An 18,292-nucleotide genomic window follows, 5' to 3' on the forward strand; every position below is an offset into this window, starting at 1 on the left:
TGGAAAGTCGAGGCTTTAGTGCTAAATCCTCGCCGGAGACGGGAAGGTCAAGGAGTTTAAATCTCCACCACCCCCAGTCTGGGGGACAGGGAGCTACCGGGTGCTGGGGGACCCACAGGCCAGGGGTGTTGGGGTGCAGAGCTGTGGGTGTTGGGCTGCAGAGCTGTGGGTGGTGGGGGGCAGAGCCAGGGCAGTGGGGTGCAGACCCCGCTCCCCCCGAGGCGCAGCCGGGAGCTGGGAGGGCTCGGGTGGATTTACTTTGGTGGCGGCGGAGCCGGGAGCGGAGTTGGAAGCCAGAGTTTGTGAATGTGGGTCAGTGCAGTCACACACCTACAGAAATGGCCTTGTTTTCCAAAATCCAGCCAGCTCCCACAGCGTTCCTCGGAGTGCAGCCGTCCTGGGTGTAGCCCAGGATTAGTCTGGGTGTAATCACTGTGGGATTAAGTTGGACACTGCAGGGTGCCCCAGCCCCTCTCCCACCCACCCCCAGCCCCCTGCTCAAGCTGCTCAGGGGGAGTTGTCTTTAGAGGAGACAATACTTTGGGGGAAAAAATGTTGGTGTTGTGGAAAACACTCCTTGGGATTATGGCAGCAGAAAGCTGTTGGCATCATCATGCCATGCCAGGATGGGTGGTGAGTGAAAGGAGGGTGCAGACTAGTTTTGCAAGGTTGGATCCTGCTCTTGGCTTCCCTTAGATCCTGTCACTGGGAGCGGGAGTGGTGCTACACCACTGGCGACTGGGGTGTCCCCACTTGGGTACAGGAGGCTCAGCAGGATGGCCCAAGGGGAAGGCAGCCCCATGGCCCTTGTGTTGCTGTGGGTAAAGTCCTGCTGTTCTGTGGCCCCAAAATCCTAATGAAGAACTTTCTTGCGAGCTCCCACTGTGCCAGGGTCTGCCAGCCTGGGGAGCCCTGTTCCCCCCAAAGCCAGGCCTGCACAGGGGGTTGATCCTGGACCACCAAAGTTGTGTCTCAGCTTCACAGCTACTCCTCATTTTTTTTCTGGGTTATCAGGTGGAGCTGTCAGTACAGAGGAGGAGGGTAGCTAATCCCCACCCAGCCCCATCCCCATGGCCCGAGCTGAGCACGTGGCACCTGCATTCCCAGTTCTGTCCTTCCCCAGGCAGAGCACCCCCAGCCTGGGCAGCCACCTCCTGCCTCCCCAGCTCCAGGCAGCCCCAGGGCTCCCAGGCCCTTCTCTCTCAGACCCCCCTGTCCGGTGGTGCCCGTCCCTCAGGACTGCCCGGAGGAGCGAGGGTGGCTCTGCCCCAGCAGGGCCGGCCCGGGGTGTCTGGGCAGGTAAACAGGGAGGAATGTGCGACGGCAGCGCGTGGGGCTGGGGCGATCCCGGCGTGATCCCGGCGTGACTCAGCCACTGCCTCAGCAGCCGGCGATGCCGGCACACCCCACGGCCCTGCTCGCCATCACCAGCACGGCCAGCACTGTGGTGAATGCCGTGGAAAGCTGGCAGGATCCTGCTGGGAGCGGTGCCAGGCGAGGGAGTGACCCAGCCCCGGCTCCCAGTGGGATGACCTGTGCTCGGGTGGTTTTACCACGGATGGGGGTCACAGTGTCACTCGATGCTTCGCCCTCAGTGCCAGCCATGCTCAGAGAAGGCTCTGCCTTCAGGATGGAGCTTTTGGCAAGTTCTGAGCAGTCAGATCCCTCCAGTCCCGCTTCGTGCCCCAGGCTGCCTCATTCCCACTTCCTGACCCATTTCCTTTCCATGTGGCCGCAGTGGTGACGTCTCCCTTATCCCCCAGCCCTCCAAATGCTGCACCAGAGCGCTGGTGACAGCCCCGGTGGCAGCAGGGCTGGGGCATCACCGGGCAGGAGGGAAGTGGGATGTGAGGAGTCACCAGAGCTGTCCCCTGGGTTCAACCCTGCTCTGGGAACCTGGAGCTGAAGCTCTGGATTGCAAATTCCAGTCACTGCCCCGACTCCAGTGTGTCTGGGAAGGGGTGGGCGAGGGCAGGGCTGACAGGGCAGGGAGGGCAGGGGGGCAGCCCCCTGTGCTCCTGGCTGGTCCAGCTCCAGGATCACACTCCAGGCTCCAGCCCAGCCCACCACCATCCAGCCTCTCTCTGTTGTGCTTTGCAAGTCTGGGCTTTTAAACACAGGAAAACACAGCAGTGGGATAAAAAAACAACTTTGCAAACGTCCCGCCGGGTCCTACATGACGCTCAGCACAGGGACGAACCCTCGTGGGGCCCTGTAGGGACACAGTGCCGGAGCAAGCACTGAACTCTGGGTTGGCCCTCTCGGGATGTGCTGCTGCTGCTTGAACATGGGTGTCACGCCGATCTGAGGGCAGCAACGCCATCAACTCTGCTCCCAGCAGCTCCAGGCATCGCCCCGAGGAAACGAACCCCATTTTCCAGTTGGGGAAACTGAGGCAGGGAGGGGTGGGGGAGGCAGAGGCGTTCCCTGGACACGCCATGGAGTCAGGCACAGAAGTTCCCTCTTTGCTTTCCTGCCTGGGGGAAGGCAGACAGGCAGGAGCACCCACCCGAGGGACTCGAGCACCTTCCCAAAGGGTCCCAACACCCACCCGATGGGGCCCGAGCACAGCTAAGCCCCATTACTCCCCCCGCAGCTTTTGGGGTGACCCAGCCCTGAGCCGAGAGCGCAGCACAGCTGTGAAATCCCAAATCCAAGGCTGGCCCCGGGAGCCACCACCTCCGCCTGCCCCGCGCCTCTCCCCTCCCGGCTCCGCTCCAGGCTCCAGCAGAAGCTCCCGGAGCGCTGCGGGCTCGGGCGGCCGCGTGTTTGCGCTCCCAGCTTTTTTTGTTGCTGTTGCTTTTTTGTTTAATTTTATTTTTTTTTTTAAGGAATCGGAAAAGAAAAAAAGAAAAAGGCAGAAGCCCAGCCCAGAGGCAGCCCCGCGCCCAGCCGGCCCATCGCCGGGGCGGCGGGGCCGGGGGATGCGGGGCGGGGGCGGGGCGGGCGCGGTGCCCCGCGGGGCCCCAGGTGAGCGCGGCGGGACGGGCCGCTCTGAGCCCGAACTGAGCCTGAACTGAGCCCGCACTGAGCCCGAACTGAGCCCACACCGAACCCGCACCGCCAGCCCCGATGTCCCGGCCCGGCAGCCCTCGGCCGAGCCCCCGGAGCCGCCCCGCGCAGAACCGGTCCCACCGCCAGGTACGGGGTCCTGCCCGGGGAAGGGAGCGGGGGAGAGAGGGGTGAGCGGCTGGGGGACACGGGTGGGGGGCACGGATGGGAAGCTGGGGGCGCGTCTGCGGGAGAGGGGTCTGCGTGTGTGTGTAAGGGTGGGGGCTGTGGGTTCGCGGCGGGGGTGTGTTTGTGCACGGGGGGTGTGAGTTCACGGGGAGTGGAGGTGTGTGCACGGGTGGGGGGGTGTGCAGGGCTCCGGGGGTACAGGACCGGGGGAGGTATAAATGTATATGTGTGTGTGTGTGTACAGGGCTGGGGGGCACGGGTGGGGGGCTGTGGGTTCACGGCTGCGGGTGGGTCTGCACAGCACCAGGGGTGTGTGGCTGAGGGATATGTACATGGAGAGGTGTGCACGGTTCGGGGGTGTGCAAGGTTTGGGCGTGTGGGTGCCCGGGACAGGGTGCCCCGTCGAGGGGTGCATTGCTGGAGACGGTGTGTGCACAGAGGAGGGGAGGGGGTGTGTGTGTGCGTGGCTGGGGGCTGTGGGTGGGCACTGTGGGGGGGGTTGTGGCTGGGGGGTGCATGTAAGCACGTTTTGTGGGGGAAGAAATGCACGGTTGTGTGTTTGTGTGCGTGTGTGTGAGTGTGCATGGCTGTGTGGAGCTGAGGGTGTGTTGGTGCCCCTGAGAGTGTGTTCATGTCCGTGTTTGTGCGAGTGCAGCAGCTGCCGGGACCCCGCGGGGACTTCGCAGCACAGACTCTCCAGCAGTTTCTGTAGCAGGGCCAAGCGCACGGAGCGAGTCAAACCTCCCCCCTCGAGGGATGGGCGGAGGGGCTGGGGGCTGCTCTTCAGTGATGGGATGCAGGGGGGCAGGATCAGGCCATGCAGAAGTGCTTGGAAAAGTTTGGGGAATTGTTGCCCTTTCCACGGGGCAGAGCAGTGCGGTGACTCTGCCTGGATCGCTGCTCAGTCCCTGCCAAGGCTCACGTGCAGAAATGGCATTAGAAGTCCCAGTTAGAGAGGGGAAAAGCAGGAGGCTGTTGGCGCTGGTGGGACACGCCGTGGTGTGTCTGTCAGGCCAGACACAAAAGGGGCCAAATGCGCAGCAGGAGCAGCTCCCGCGTGCTCCGAACGCGGCCGCCGGGCCGAGCGGGAGCGCCGGGCATGGCCAAGGGCAGGATCCAGCACAGCTGGACCAGTCCCGTGTTGGCTTTGGCCCGGAGCACGGCTGGGCCCAAGTTTTGGAGAATACATCCTCTTGTTCTCTTCCCCCCTGCTCTTCCAGCTGGATGCCGCAGGCTCTGCTTCCCGGCCGAGCTGCTCTGAGCTGCAGCCGCGTCCCGGGGCCCAGGCAGCTGCAGGGGCTCTGTGGGACTGATTTCCCTGGATTTCCTTCCATTCGCTTTCCCTTCCAGGTGGGAAATGGTGAACTGTTAATGCACAGACCTAGTGCAGAAAGCTCTTGCATGGGAACTTGCCTCCAGCCCGGGTCAGGAGGAGTGCTGTGCACGGCTACTGTACCGTCAACTGGGGGGTATTTTAAGGAGTAGTTTAAAAATCTGTTCAGTGTATTGGGGAAAATGTTGTTGGAACTTTTCCACCTTCCCTGTGGCTGCACAGGAGCGGTGTGTAGGTAGAGTGTGGTTAAACTCCCAGTTGTACTGGTGTCCTGAGCAGGAGCGGTGGGACCCAGCCAAGGTGCCTGGGGGCATCCATGAGTGCCCAGTTCGGTGTGCCCATGTTGGAGGTGTGGCACCTCCATCCCAGAGCAGCCCTTAACCCACCCTCCCTTTCCCCAGCTCCTCTGGAGGGGAGTGTGGACCAAATGTGTGAACTCAAGCAGAGCTGGACCAGCTGTGCCTCCTTTAGACCCAGCTTTTGCAGCATGGGGAGGGCAAGGGGTCTCCAGAACACCCTCAGTTTCTGTCTGACCAAGCTCCAGGGGCTACATTTCATCCCCAGAGAATATCCCTGTCCTGCCTCAGAGGGCAGCTCTGTGGTGGCACATCTCGAATCCTGGCTCACACCACTCCTCTCTTTGTCTCTCTCTGGTTTTAGGGGGATGAGTGGCCAGGCCAGCTCGCTGTCACCCATACAGAGCCCTGATCTCTTGGGCAGGGGCCAGAGGCTCGGTCACGCACTGCCCAGCCTGGGAATTTTCTATCCATTCCCTGTCTGAACCTTTGCAAACTAGATCAGCTCGTTTGCAAACACCAGGGCTCTGGGATAAACAGGGAATCTGAGGTGCCGGAGCGGTTTGGCCCAAGGCAGCACGTGAGAGGCAGGTCGGGCTGGTCTCACTGTGCTTGGTGCTATTTCCCAGCCTGAGCAGAAGCTTATTTCCCCAAGTTTGTTCCTTGGCATCTCTGAAGATGGGCTGGGTGCCATCCTGGCCTCCTCCCACCCAGGAGGGACAGGGACATGGCAAACCAAAGCCTGGAAATAACCACAGGTAGTTTGCAGAGGAGCTAGGAGAGAAGAGGTGACTGTCTGCCCTGGAGGGGATGGGGGGTAATTACTTTTCAGAGGAATTAGCAGAAAACAGGAGAAAAACAGAAAGATTTTTTGGCTGATCATCCTTTCACAGGGAGGAAAAGACAGGGAGAGCAGGCACAGTAGGAGAGGGTCTTTCCTCATGGGGAACAAACCCATGTAAAGACGATTGAGGCAAATCCACCTCCAGAAGCAAAACTTATCCCTCGGGTTTGACTCTACTCATTCCCACCTCTCTTCCTTCCCTTCCCAACAGGACATCTGCTGCATGGGACCACCACCCTGCCCCCTCCGTGTCCCCCCTTTATTCCCCCTCTCCGTGCCTGTGTCCCAGCTTGGTCGCTGGCAGCTCCGAGTGTCCTTTCTCAGAGCCAGCCCGGGATGGGACATTCACACGCACTTATTTCCCTTTAATTCTTTCTGCCTGTTCCAGAGGATTTTGCCCCGAGGTGTAACAGGAGGCCAAAAGCTGTTGTGTGCTCAGCCCTAACAATGCAGCATTCAGACCCAAAATACCGAGCTGTGGGTGCCTGCACGAGGGTCTGTCCCCTCCTTGGGGGTCTGAGCACCCATGGGTGCCCTGGGCAGGGGGTGCTGGGCAGGAGTTGGTGCCACTGTCAGTCAGGTACACACTGGGATGGGGGTAGGAACAAAGGGAACCCCCTCCAAGGTCAAAATAAAAGGGTCTTTGCTTGTCTTAACACTGATTTAAATGCAGGATTGCAGAGCTGTACACAGACACCTTCAAAGTGCAAAGAATCCCCTCCAAAAAGGCCCAAAAGAGACAAAGTGTTTGGGGTTTGTTTTTTTTTAATCCCAGATAGAAACTGTTTGCACCAAAGGGTCCATTTCTGGTTTTCTTTCAAAGATTCTTGTCAGCTTGTGAAAACGCTTCGTTTGTGTTTTTCCTTTGAACGACAACAAAACTTAGCAAAAAAAAACCCTAAAAAAAACAACAACAAAAACCCCAAATGCCAAACAAAAAAAGGCAGATTCCTGGCTTTTTTCAGTGTTTCTGGGTTTGTGCAAAACAAAGCAGGGCCTTGGGGCTGTGCCGCCCCAGCTCCCGCTCCAGCTCCTTATTGAATTTCCTTGGAAAGCTGCTGCTCAAGCCTAGGAGTTGCAGAAACCCAAGCCCTCCTCTGGGTGTTTGCTGGAGTTCTGGTGATGTTCTCCAGGACTTGCCTTGCCCAGCACAGCCTCCTGTGGGATGGGCACCAGCAGCCCCCAGGATGAGCCACATCGGTCCCTCCCAGTCTGACCCCTTTCCCATTTCCCCCAGGGTGCCAGGTTGTACCAGTGGAAAGGAGCTTTTACACTGCAGCAGTGTAAAATTCCAGTCTTCACCCATCTCTGACCTTGAGCTGCCTTGTGGGATTTGTGTTTGGCCTGGGGGGAGGGTTCCCCCCTTGCTCCGGTGTGTCCTGCTGTATTCCCAGCTGCCCATCCCCAGCTCTGTGCCAGGGCAGGAGCTTTGGGAAGTGCTTTCAGCCCAGTCCCATCCTGTGTTGGGATGGGTGCACAGGAGCTCCAGCTCCGGCTTCTTCCCCCAGGGCAGGACAGGGCTCACCTGGTTTGGCTGCTTTTGGTGCCAGGCTCCATCTCCATGGGGTGTTTCTTTGGGCAAATCCCCTTTGTGTGCCTCAGTTTCCCCACCGGTCTGAGCTGTGCCGAGGTTGTTTCCGCTCAGAGCTGCAGCTGAGCCCCTGGAAAATACCTGGGGCTCAGGTAAGGTGTGATGGGCCCTGGGTTAAAGCCAGGGATGAAAGGGGCTGCATAAGTGCAAATTATCATCCCTGTTAATAATGATGTCCACCAGCTCCCGTTGATCCGCTCCTCAATTATCTTTTTTTAAGGACTCTTAGTGGGGAGAAAGACACAAATTTTCCCTGGCAGGACCTGTGCTGGTTTAACCCCAGAAGGTTACACAATTACTGGACTGCCTTGGTCCTTAATTACTCTCTCCATAATTTTCCCCAGCACAGCTCCTTGCCCTGTAATTCCCAGAATCTCCTTGGATGTGATAGGCATCTCCTTAGATGCTTTCCAGGCTCCAGGGATAATTGCTTTTCCTTAAGGACACCCAGGATGTCACAGGATTTCCTCCTGCACCCTTCCTCCATGCCAGGCTGCCGTGGCACGGGGTTATTCCACCCTTTGAGGGGTTGTCCTGCCCCAGGGAGCTCCGAGCTGGCACAGTGCTCCTCAAACCCCGTGGAAGTTGTCTCAGTCCCAGGCTGGGTGTCCATGCTTTTGTTTTCCCATCATTTTCCGCCACTCCTTGGCCCCACAGTGAGTTTGGGAGGTTTTATGTTGCTCTCTGGATGAGGCAGAGCCCAGGCCTGATGCTGGGAGAGAAAAAGAAGAAAGAAACCCGGTCCTGCTGGTCTGGTTGGTGTCCTGGGCGTTGTGTTGTCCCTGGCCTCCAGTTCAGGCTTAGAGATTTCTTCTTCCCTTGCAGCTCCAGTTCCAAAAGCTACCTAATATGTATAAAATATATATGTTAAATCTGTTCTTACTGCATAAGTTAGAATTCCTCCGCAGTGCTGCAGTGACAGAGGTGCTTCTTGCAGTGATTTTACCTGTTATCTTCCCTGAAATCCCTTCTCGAGGGTCACCCTCACCACCCAGCTCTTGAGTGGGAGCAATTCTTCCATGAATTTGGTTGTTGCCTCCTTGGCAGGAGCTGGTTGGATCAATGAGGACCTTTGGGTGATGGAATTTGTAGGGACACCTTGGTACCTTGGTACAGGGTCTATGCCCCAAACCTGGAGTCAGGGTTTTGTCACTGAGGTCAAACTCTGAACACAGATGGACTGGATGGATGCTGGTCCTGACCTGTCTGGCCCAAAATTCCTCCCTTCCTACCCACCCAAAGGCTATAAATAACAAATAACAACAACTCCCAGGCTGCTGAGCTATTTGGGGTTTTGTGGGTTCTTTTGCTTTGTTTTGCTTTTTTGCATTTAGGAAGTAACTTTTCATAGAAACCACTTTTTTTTTTTTTTTTGACTGAGTTCCTCATTGTCCCAGAACTGAACTGTTTATCCAAAGCACTGCCCAGGTGAGCAGAGAGACACTGGGGCTCTCTGGGAGGGAAGCAAAGATGTACTGAGTCTCTCCCAGCTGTGCTCCAGTGCTCTGGGCATCTCTCCTCCTTCCCTCCCACCCTCCTTTTCCTTTCCCTGAGTATCATAGAATCTGAGAATGCTTCAGTGCATTAATTTCAGACTGAATGTAAATAAGCCATTTGGATTTTTCCCAGTTGAGCAAACTTTCAAACCAGAATTTTGCTTTCCTCTCCTCCAGCCTGGCTCACGGGATTGGAAGGATTTGCTTCAGTGCCGTCTCTTCTGCACTTGAAACCACTTAATCAGGCTCTAAAATACCCCTGGAATAGGTCAGACAGGCACCTGATTGGGCCAGGCAGTGCGTACAGAAAACCAAGAGAGATTACACGCTCATTTTATCTGCATAAAAGAGATTAGAGAGCTCCCAAACCAAACACTGCCGCATGTTGTTCATGGCAAATGCCTCCCTAGACCGTCTCTGTTTGCGTCTCTGTCCAACACTACCTGGTCCCTGTCCAGCCATTCCCAAGGGATTAAAGGGAGACAGAAGGGGGGACGGGAGGGTGTCCTGAGAACCTCCCCGCTGGCAGGAGTCGCATCCCGTGGCATTAGGTTTGGATGCCCCTCAAGAGCTCAGATGTGGATCCAGATGTGCTGGGACCCTTCTTCCCCCCCTTTGGGTTGACACCACCTAAGGCAAACATCTGCCTTGCCAAGGAGGTGGGATTTGCTTCCACGCTCCCCAGCCCCAGCCTGTTTTCAGCTCCATGTGTTGGAAGCGTTTTCCTTCCCGTGCTGTGTCCCTCTGGCCTTGGGCAGTGGGGAAGGGGAAAGTGCCACGTTGGGAATGTGTCCATCCATCTCCTGCCACCAGATTCTTTCCCTTTGAGCCAAAGGCAGTTAGGAGGAAGAGGAAAGATAAATGAGACCCCAGGAGCTGGGCAGAGCATCAGCTACAGCTCAGGAACAATGAGCAGGAGCCATGGGACAACCTGGGTGGGTTTGACCCAAAACTGTGGCTCTGGCCTTGCATCTTCCCACATACTCTCAGCCTTCCCAGCTGGGGGTCTGGACACCACAAACAGCTGGGGTAAGGGAATCCAGAGGTCCCTGGGAGCTCTAGGGTGCTGTGGCAGTGCTGCCTGTGGTGTGGCTCATGTTTATGCTCTGCCCCATCCCAGCTCCCACCAGCTGCTGACACGATGCAGTTGCCTTTTGTTTGCTCAGCTCTTTGGGAATGGTCACCTCAGTCCTGCAAGCTCATCAGGAACTCAGTGTGCTTCCCCCACAAAGCACTTTATCCCCTGGTCAGAACCACGGGGGTGGCCCCAGAAGCTCCTGCAGACACTGGTCCTGTGGGGCAGGTCCTTCCTGCAGCCATCGCTCCCAGAGGGCTGTTTGGACTTGGGACTTTGCAGGAATGGTACAGCAATGAAACTCTCCAGCTTTACATCTTTCCTCTCCTTCCTCCTCCATTCTCACCCTCTTGATGGACTTTGGAGCTGGCTGATGTCTCGGGGCTTTCACAGTGGTGGGTTTGGACTTTGGAAATGGGGAGAACGGTCGGAAAAGCAGATCCATGTGCGTGTCCTGGGCTTGGCAACCAGGAGGCAAAGAAAGCAGCTCTGTGTCTATCGCTTCCCTAATCTTTTGTACCTTAGGGCAGTGCTGTGATTTATTGAAGCTGGGCTTATTATTTTAAATGCCTTATTACCTCTGTTCCCATGAACCAGACACTGGAGCTGCTCTCCCTGTGCCACGTCACCCTCACGTCTCCCTTGTGTTGTACAAGAGGTGGTGCAGAATGGGGGAGTGGAGACCCAGACTCTCATCCCAGACTGTGATGGGCTTTTATCCCACCCAGAGGGGTCTGGGGGTGCAGCTGCTTTGGGGGGCAGGTGAGGAAAGGGATGGATGTCCCATCCTGAGGGCCATCTCTCCTTAGGGCTTTGCCTGGGCCTGTGGTTGGTTTCAAACCTGAGGGATTTAGGTCAGCCCTGGTCTTGTTCTGGTGGCAGCAGGGGAGGGAAGGAGCCAAGAGCTGGGAGAGGGGACTCCAGGGGGCCTCCTCTTGCCAGGGCACCCCTGGAGCAGGGACTGGGGGGATTTAAAGTAGGAGAGGGAACCAGGAGCTGTAGGATGAGCCTGTGCCAGTGCTGGGGGTCTGTCTGTCCATCTCTGCCTGTGTCATCAGAGGTGATGCCTCCTCTTGGGTGCATTTTGGCAGACTTGGTCTCCCCGTGGCCCTGCAGCAGCAGGGATGTGAGGCTGTGCAAGGCAGGGAAGGACCAGCTTACCCAAATTTCTTTCCTGTCTATTTTTGTCTCTCTCCTGGCCAGCTTGTTCCCGTGGGAGTTAATTTAATTGCCACCTTCCTGCCTGCATGGCTGTGGTTGTGTGTGAGACCCTGTGCAGGGTAATTACAAGTGTCTCTTGTCTCCTCCTGGCAGCAGCACACTGGGCATCCACACGGATCCACTCAGCCAGTGCTGGGCTTTCCCTCCGAGCTCAGGGTCTCAGCAGGCTGTCCTTGTCCTCATCCCCCCCGGAACAGGCTTGGAGAGGGCAAGGGATGTGATGGAGGGAGCACAGGGTGGCCATGGCAGGACAGGGATCAGCTGGAGCTCTCCCCGTGCCAACCCCTGTCCCGCTGCAGCACCTGATTTTCCAGCTCTTTTTCCTGGTGTAAAAAAGCTGCAGGGAAGGGGATCTGGTGGTGATGGGGCTGCTCTGGGCAGCCCCAGAGGCTGTGAATTTTTAAGCCCTGGACATCTCACAGCAGAACCCAGAGAAGCTCAGATCCCTCTCCAGGGACCAGAGGGGAGCATCACCTCCATGCCCTGCACTGGGCACCTCTGGCTCATGCAGAGCTCCTCAGCCATCAGGGTTCCATGCCTGGCTCTAACAGGCACTAGATCAGGTCTGACTCAGGCTGCTCCAGGTCGGGACATGGCAGAGGCTGCAGATGCAGCAGCGTGTGGGAATTATTCATCCCCACACCTCACCTGTACACTGTGGGTAGATGACAGCCTGCTCTCTTCACCTCTCTGTTTTGCCCTGGGCTTTCCAGAGGCATGGGAATGACTCTTCTCCTGTCTGGGGCTCACGTGCTCACACTCTCCCTGGGATTTGGAGCCAATGCCATGTGAAATTCAGGTGGAGGTGCTGGATTTCCCTTGGCTGAGCCCCAGAATCCCCTCACCTGTGAGAGCTGTGAGCAGGGCTCTGCTGGGATGAGCTTTCCTTCCCAGCAAACCCCCTGTCACGGGAGCTGTGGCACCCCAGGGTGGATCAGCACCCTGGGGAGGGCAGAGAGGATGGTCCTGTGGGGAAACTGAGGCGTGTGGGGAGTCGTGGAGCATCATTCCAGACTGGCTGCAGCCCCTCTGCAGCATGTCCATGCTCCTGCTGATCCCGGGGTGCAGAGGAGGCCTCCCCCTCCCTCATTAATCTCTAATTACCCACGTGAGCTCTGCCCACCTTCCCCCCAGCTCGGGTGTGCAGGACCCTCCTCATATCCAGGGTAATGAATTGTCCCAGGTCTCCCTCCCCTGCCCCCCCGCCCTTGCCTGCCTGTGTGTGGGACCTCTTGTTACAGCCAGGGAAATTATGGGTCTCTGCTCTCCCTCCCTTCGCCCAGGCTATAATTTAGTTTTATATAAAGTGCGGTCCAGCCCCTGTTGTGCAAGAGGTTGCTATTCCAGGGGATGGGGACAGGGATGGGGCAGCAAGGAGGGTGAGTGGGGGACTCTAGCATTGCACTGAGCCCCCCTGGACACCCCACATTTCCCCTGGACATCCCACATTCCCCATGGAAACCCACCATGAGGGGCAGAAAGCTCCCAGTCTGCAGCTCTGGCCCTTCTGAAGGGTGTTGTGGGTTTCTGCAAGGGGGTGTGTGGCATCGGAATTTATCCCATGGGGAATAACCTGTCTCCTTTTGGGTTTGACTTGCCCCATCGAGGGATCCTGCAGTGGCTGCCCCTGTCCCAGAGTGCAGGAAGATGAGGGGAGGTGGCAGCAGCTCCAGCAGGGAAGACAGTGGCCCTTTCATGGGAAGGGGGATGAAAAATTCAGCTTGAACCGCTGAGTGTAACCAGATCCCTTGGCTTTTTGGAGAAGGAATGTGGGACCTCAGGAGGGTTTTTGGGCTGGTGCTGCTGAGCTGCTGGCGCTGCGTGAGGTGAGCAGCTGCAGAGTGGTGCAGCCTCAGTGCCCACCCCGAGCGGCCTGAAATCCCTTGAGGTGCTCCAGCTCTTCCCCCACTGTGTGCAAACAGGCAGCTGGATTTGGCTTGGGAATCGGAGCCCAGCTGCCCTGAGCGGTGCTGACTGCAGAGTGTGGGGATGTGCTGTGTGTCTCTGTGGTTTGGGTGACCCGGGGGGGCTCAGCTCCAGCCCCGTTTGTCTTGCAGAGGCCGGAGAGCCCTCGCGCCCTTCGCCGAGGCCGATTCCGGCGGCGCCATCGGCAGAGCCACGCCCGCCCGCCCGCCCCGCCGTGCCCAGGAAGGAGAAACCCCTGGAAGATGAGGAGTCCCCAAAAGTCCTGACCAAGGGCCCCCGGGCTGAGCTCGCAGGCACTCCCAAAGCTGTGACATGTGAGTGTTTCCCTGGTGGCAGCACGTGCAGCCCCGGCCACCTCCAGGTGCCAGTGCCTTGGGCTGCTGCCGTCTCATCAAGAGCTGGGCTCGTTAAAAAGGAGGGCAGAGGTGGGAATCCGTCTCCTCCTCGCTTTGTTCCTCCCCACATCAAAGCAAAAGGCTTGAACTGAGCGTGAGTCACCTGGAGTGGGGAAAGTGAAGGGCGGCAGCCGGGATGGCTCCCGCTCTCCTGTCTGTGTGCCTGGCTGGAGGCACAGGGGGAGGAAGGTGGGCAGCTGGAGGAGCTCTCGGTGGTGTTGGTGTCCCCCGGGGTGCCGTGGTGGGAAGAGGGACCAACGCCCCAAGGGAAGGAGCTGGCTGCTCTGTGGAACATCCCCAAAGCCACAGAGGGAGAGAGGAGACCCCCGACAGAACAGCTCCATGGGCATGGCCGTGGGATGGGAGCGCAACAGCCGCTTGCTGGAGCAAAGGGAGATGCCTCCCCCGGGACAGCTCTTGCCTTGGTGAGTCCAGGGCAAGGGTGAGGCTGGTGCAAAGCCCGGACGAGCCAGGCTGTCTGCTCGGAGGAGCTGGTTCTGCCAGAAGCGGTGGTGAAGGCTGGCAGCACCTCCCCAGATCTGCTGCCACAGCCCCGCCGGTGCCCCCACCGCGAGAAACACCATGGTGGGGCAGGGGTGGGGGCCCTTGGTCCATTTGCCATTGCAGGGGTGGGAGAGCAGAGCTGGCAGATGTGGAAGGCCACGGGCCAGGCACTCCTGGAGCCCCTCTGTCTGTCCTTTCCCTGGCTCCCAGCCTGCATCCCAGGGTTTCGCTCCCAGGCTGCCCCATGGGCACAGCCAGCCCCTTTTGTTGGATGCGAGAGTGCAGCTTTCCCTTCCAAGGGGTGTAAAGTGGATGGATGCTTCCCAGCGGGGATGAGGGGAGGGTGGGAACGAGGTTGCACACTGCAAAGGGCGGGCAGGCGGGGTGGGAAGGGGAGGGGACGGCAGGATCCGGGCGCTCCCGAGGGCTACGTGGAGCGAGGAGAGCGCACGTTTCCTGCAGCAGAGTCTGAGCCCTCGCGAAGCATCTGGGAGCTGGGCCGGCTGCCCACAGACATTCTGCACGTCTGAGTCACTGCACAGCCGCTGCACCCTGCGGGCCCACGCAGCCCCCTCCCCAGCACACCCCCACGGGCCCTGGGGCTGGCAGGCACCGCCTCGGTGGGAAACCCCAAGTGAGCATCCAGGAGGGTTTTGGTCGTGTAAGATCCACAGGCAGGCTGCTCCATCCAAAGTCCTGCTTTCCCACCATCCACTGGTGGGTGGGTGCACTGGGGGCTGTCAGGTGGGTTGGTCCCCCCCCACTCCTGCCCTGACACCCATGGTACTGGGGAGCACCACACTGCTGAGCTCGGGTTCAAAGTGCCTCTTCTAGAAGAGCTTTGGGCTCCTGTGAGTTGAAGGCTCTCCTAAAAAATGGAAGCTATTTTCCCTAACTTAAAGCAGAGGGGGGATTCCTGGCTGCCTTTGGCTGCCACTCTCCAGAGCCAGAGCGTGATTTTGATTTACAAACAGTTTAATCTGAGGAATGCAGTGAAATGGGGAGCGCCAAGGCGAGCGCGTTGCATCCTGCTGCAATCCCAGAGAACCCAGCTGCTGTTGGACACTGCTGGGCTGCTGCTGGGCCCCTGCAGGCTCAGCCCCTGCCTGGGTCCCTGCTGGCTCAATCCCTGCCTGTCACAGCTCTGGGCAGCCCCAGGCACCGTGGTCATCCTCAGTGCCTCTCAGTGCCAGCTCGGTGCAAGGGCACAGGCAGGTGGGGGCACTGGAGATGGGTGAATGGGAAGTCAACACTCTGTGAGGTTTTTTGGGAGGGGACACAATTTCCATTTTATCCAAGACCTGTTTTCCATGTGTCCAGTCTGGTCCTCTCCCACCTCTCCTGCCTCCAGCCCACTCTTCCCGCTCGGCCCTGGCTATTTTAAGTTCCCTTCCCAGCGTGTGTCAAAGTCCAAGCCCCTGGTTAAACCTCCCTCTGTGACCCAAGTCCAGCTCAGCCTGGACCTCACCAGGACCTCACCAGGACCATCCACTTGTGTTTTTCACCTCCCTCTGTTTTGTTTTGATGGGTGCAGGACAGGGACCGTCTGTGCCCACTCCACCCCTGCGTCCCCCTGTGCCCTGCACAGAAAGCAGCTCCTGTTCCCCAGAGCCAGAGGTGCCTTTGCCCTCGAACCTCTCGCCTGAATCATCCCTTGTTTACTGCCATGGGAGAGGAAAAGCAAAGCTGGCCCAAGCACCATCAGACAGGATTTTATTTGTGGCTTCCATTGGCATCGCTGTGGGGGATGGTGGATGCTGGCACCCCCTCCCTTGAGCTGGTTCCCAGTCCTCTCCCATGGATTAGTGGGGACAGGACACGGCACTGGGCAGGAGCAAAGGGCTGAGCCACACCAGGGGCTCTGGCAGGACACAGGGCACTGGCTCTGGCTGTATCCCAGCAGGACATGGCCTGCACTCACGGCTGCAGTGTGTGAGGCTGGAGGGAGGCACAGACAGAGCAGAGAGTTATTTTCCTCCTCCTGCAGGGAAGTTCAGCTAGAGGTTGGGGAGACCTTTAATGAAGCAGCCAGTTCCCGCAGTCCCGCAGAGATGAGCACTCCGGCTCTCCGGTGGTGCTTCACCTCCTCTGGCTTTGCAGAGCATGATGGGGACAGCCAGGAGCTCTCTCTGGCAACCTTGGTGGCTTCATCCCTCCTGCCTGTGCCAGCAGTGCTGAGATCCCAGGAGACCTCCTCCTCCTTCTCCTCCTCCTCCTCCGGGTGCTCTGCTGAGTGTCACCAGTTGCAGGACGTCCTTCACAAAACATCTCTATTTCTTGCTCTTTCTTCATCCCTTCCTCTTTTGGAGCCTCTGCCTCCTTCCCTGCAGCCATCTCTTCTTCTCCATCTCCTTTTCCACCTCAATCCTCTTGGACCATCCATGTTTTAGCATCACTTCCCAGCCCCGCTGTGTGCAGCTGGGGACCAGGTTGCTGTGTGGTGACAGGGGACCAGGCTCGTGTTTCTCCTTGGTGGAGCACTCCAGGAGGGCTCTGGGGGGTAACTGCTGCTCTCTCTGCCCCCCAGGCCAGCCCCAGGTGAGACCAGCCCTGCAGCCCCCCGGGCCCTGCACCCACCTGCTGCAGAACGGGCGGGGGCTGGACCCGGGCGGTGCCAACGGGGACGCGGGGAACGGGCTCTTCCGACCCCTGCCCAGCACGCAGAAACCTCACCGAAAGCTGCAGTCCCACCAGTCCATCAACAGCCAGAACAGCAAGAAGAGCAAGGGCAGCTCCAAGTCGGCCTCTTCCCACATCCCTATTGAGGCTCAAGAAGGTACCAGCTCTCCCCTGGGGGTCCCCTTCCAGCTCTTTTCCAGCCCTTTATCCATTGGGGTCTCGTGTAGGATCCTTTCAGCCCACTGGGACCCCTGGAGCTGGGAAGCAGCCGAGCTCCCCTCCTGGCAGCCTCTATAGGGTGGGTGCTGAGTGGGACCACCTCCTGTCCTCCAAAATTGGTCTCTCTTGAGGCCTGGGCATGTCCCTAGGTGTTGAGGGAGGACCTTGGCCCTCAGACCTATTTCCCATCCCTTATATTAATTCCTGAGGGAGGATTTCCACCCTCACAGTGCTCCCTGGGCATCCATCCATGCCGGGTGCTCTCACCCATCCATACCCGTCCTCTCCTCCACAGATTGCTGCGTCCACTGCATCCTCTCCTGCCTCTTCTGTGAGTTCCTGACCCTCTGCAACATCGTTCTGGACTGTGCCACCTGCGGCTCCTGCACCTCCGAGGACTCCTGCATCTGCTGCTGCTGCTGCAACTCGGGCGAGTGCGCGGACTGCGACCTGCCCTGCGACATGGACTGCGGCATCATCGACGCCTGCTGCGAGTCTGCCGACTGCCTGGAGATCTGCATGGAGTGCTGCGGGCTCTGCTTCTCCTCCTGAGGGGCTGCTCGGCGGGGGGACCTGCGGTGGGACCCCCCCAGGCCCTCCCGCAGCGGGTGAGGGTCCCTGAGCCGCTGGGAAACGCTGAAAGACAGAGCCTGGTGAAGGAGGAGAGCAACATCCCCCACTGCAAACCTCATCCCCTGGAGCTGGTGAGCCAGACCTGGATCCCGCCTGGGGAATGGTGAATCCGTAGGGCCGGGGGGACTCCAGGGGTGGTGGCATCCTGTCATGCTCTACCTCCTCCCCACAGCGGGCGGGTTTGTGAAGCGCGGCGGGAGCCTCCTGCCACCTGAGCCGAGAGCAGGAGCACCCGTCCTGCAGAGCCCGCAGGTGCCACCCCAGCTCCTGGCCCTGGGGACAGCCTGTCCCGCTGCCACCACCCAGGGCTGCCCCAGGACAGTGCTCCACTGACATGGGGGTGGCACAGAGCATCCCCTTCCCCCAGGACACCCCCTGCCAGCCCCCCGTGGTGCTGAGAGCAGCAGCCAGGTGCAATACAGGCAGCCTGTCCCCTGCCTGGGAAGAAGCTTTTCCTGCCCCGGCCCCTGCAGTGGGATTGGAGGGGGGCTGGGGACACCCTGGGGCTGTGCCAAGCTGTTCCTACCCCCAAGTGTCCCGGGGCTGGTGGGGCAGGGTGGCTTGGTAGGTGCCCAATGACCCCCACCAGTTGTTGGCCCTATCCCACCGTCCTGGGGAGAGGGATCTTGGCTGGGTGGGGATGGCAGACACCCCATTGAAGGGCTGGGGAGACAGGGAGGGAGCTGTCATGGTATTTTATTTTATTTTTTGTCCTTTTCATTTGTTACTGTAAATAAAGGTCTTTCTTCATTTCTGACCGACAGTTGCCCCACCACATGCTCCGCAGGGCAGTCCCTGGGGACAGCTCTGTGTCCCCTGTCTCGGCCTGTGCCCCATCCTGCTCCCAGCTGCAGGGGAGCCTTGGGCCTTGGGGACATGGGACAGGTCAGTGACAGCCCCAGGGTGCTCCTGCTTTGGTCCCTGTGCAGGAAGGGAAAATGTGAGAGGACTCTCTGTCCT

The 18,292-nt window shown here is 58.9% G+C and overlaps 1 protein-coding gene across 1 annotated transcript; it reads left to right on the plus strand.

Annotated features, from left to right (window-relative positions):
- Positions 1-1,393: 1,393 nt before the first annotated feature.
- Positions 1,394-18,001, plus strand: MDFI (MyoD family inhibitor). The gene is made up of 5 exons (XM_050326671.1): positions 1,394-1,494; positions 3,068-3,141; positions 13,094-13,276; positions 16,389-16,637; positions 16,995-18,001. The coding sequence occupies exons 1-5, from the start codon at positions 1,394-1,396 to the stop codon at positions 17,249-17,251; spliced, it is 864 nt and encodes a 287-aa protein (XP_050182628.1). The 3' UTR covers positions 17,252-18,001.
- Positions 18,002-18,292: the final 291 nt, after the last annotated feature.

Source organism: Myiozetetes cayanensis, unplaced genomic scaffold (assembly GCF_022539395.1).
Source record: "Myiozetetes cayanensis isolate MyiCay16 unplaced genomic scaffold, myiCay2020 scf32, whole genome shotgun sequence".
NCBI classification, from domain to species: Eukaryota; Metazoa; Chordata; class Aves; order Passeriformes; family Tyrannidae; genus Myiozetetes; species Myiozetetes cayanensis.

Bases quoted from the DNA above. Each gene is read 5' to 3' on its own strand.
- MDFI (XM_050326671.1), top strand. From the start codon at position 1,394: ATGCCGGCACACCCCACGGCCCTGCTCGCCATCACCAGCACGGCCAGC. The intron at 3,142-13,093 runs GTACGGGGTCCT...TTTGTCTTGCAG, and splicing joins AGAACCGGTCCCACCGCCAG to AGGCCGGAGAGCCCTCGCGC. The intron at 16,638-16,994 runs GTACCAGCTCTC...TCTCCTCCACAG, and splicing joins CCCTATTGAGGCTCAAGAAG to ATTGCTGCGTCCACTGCATC.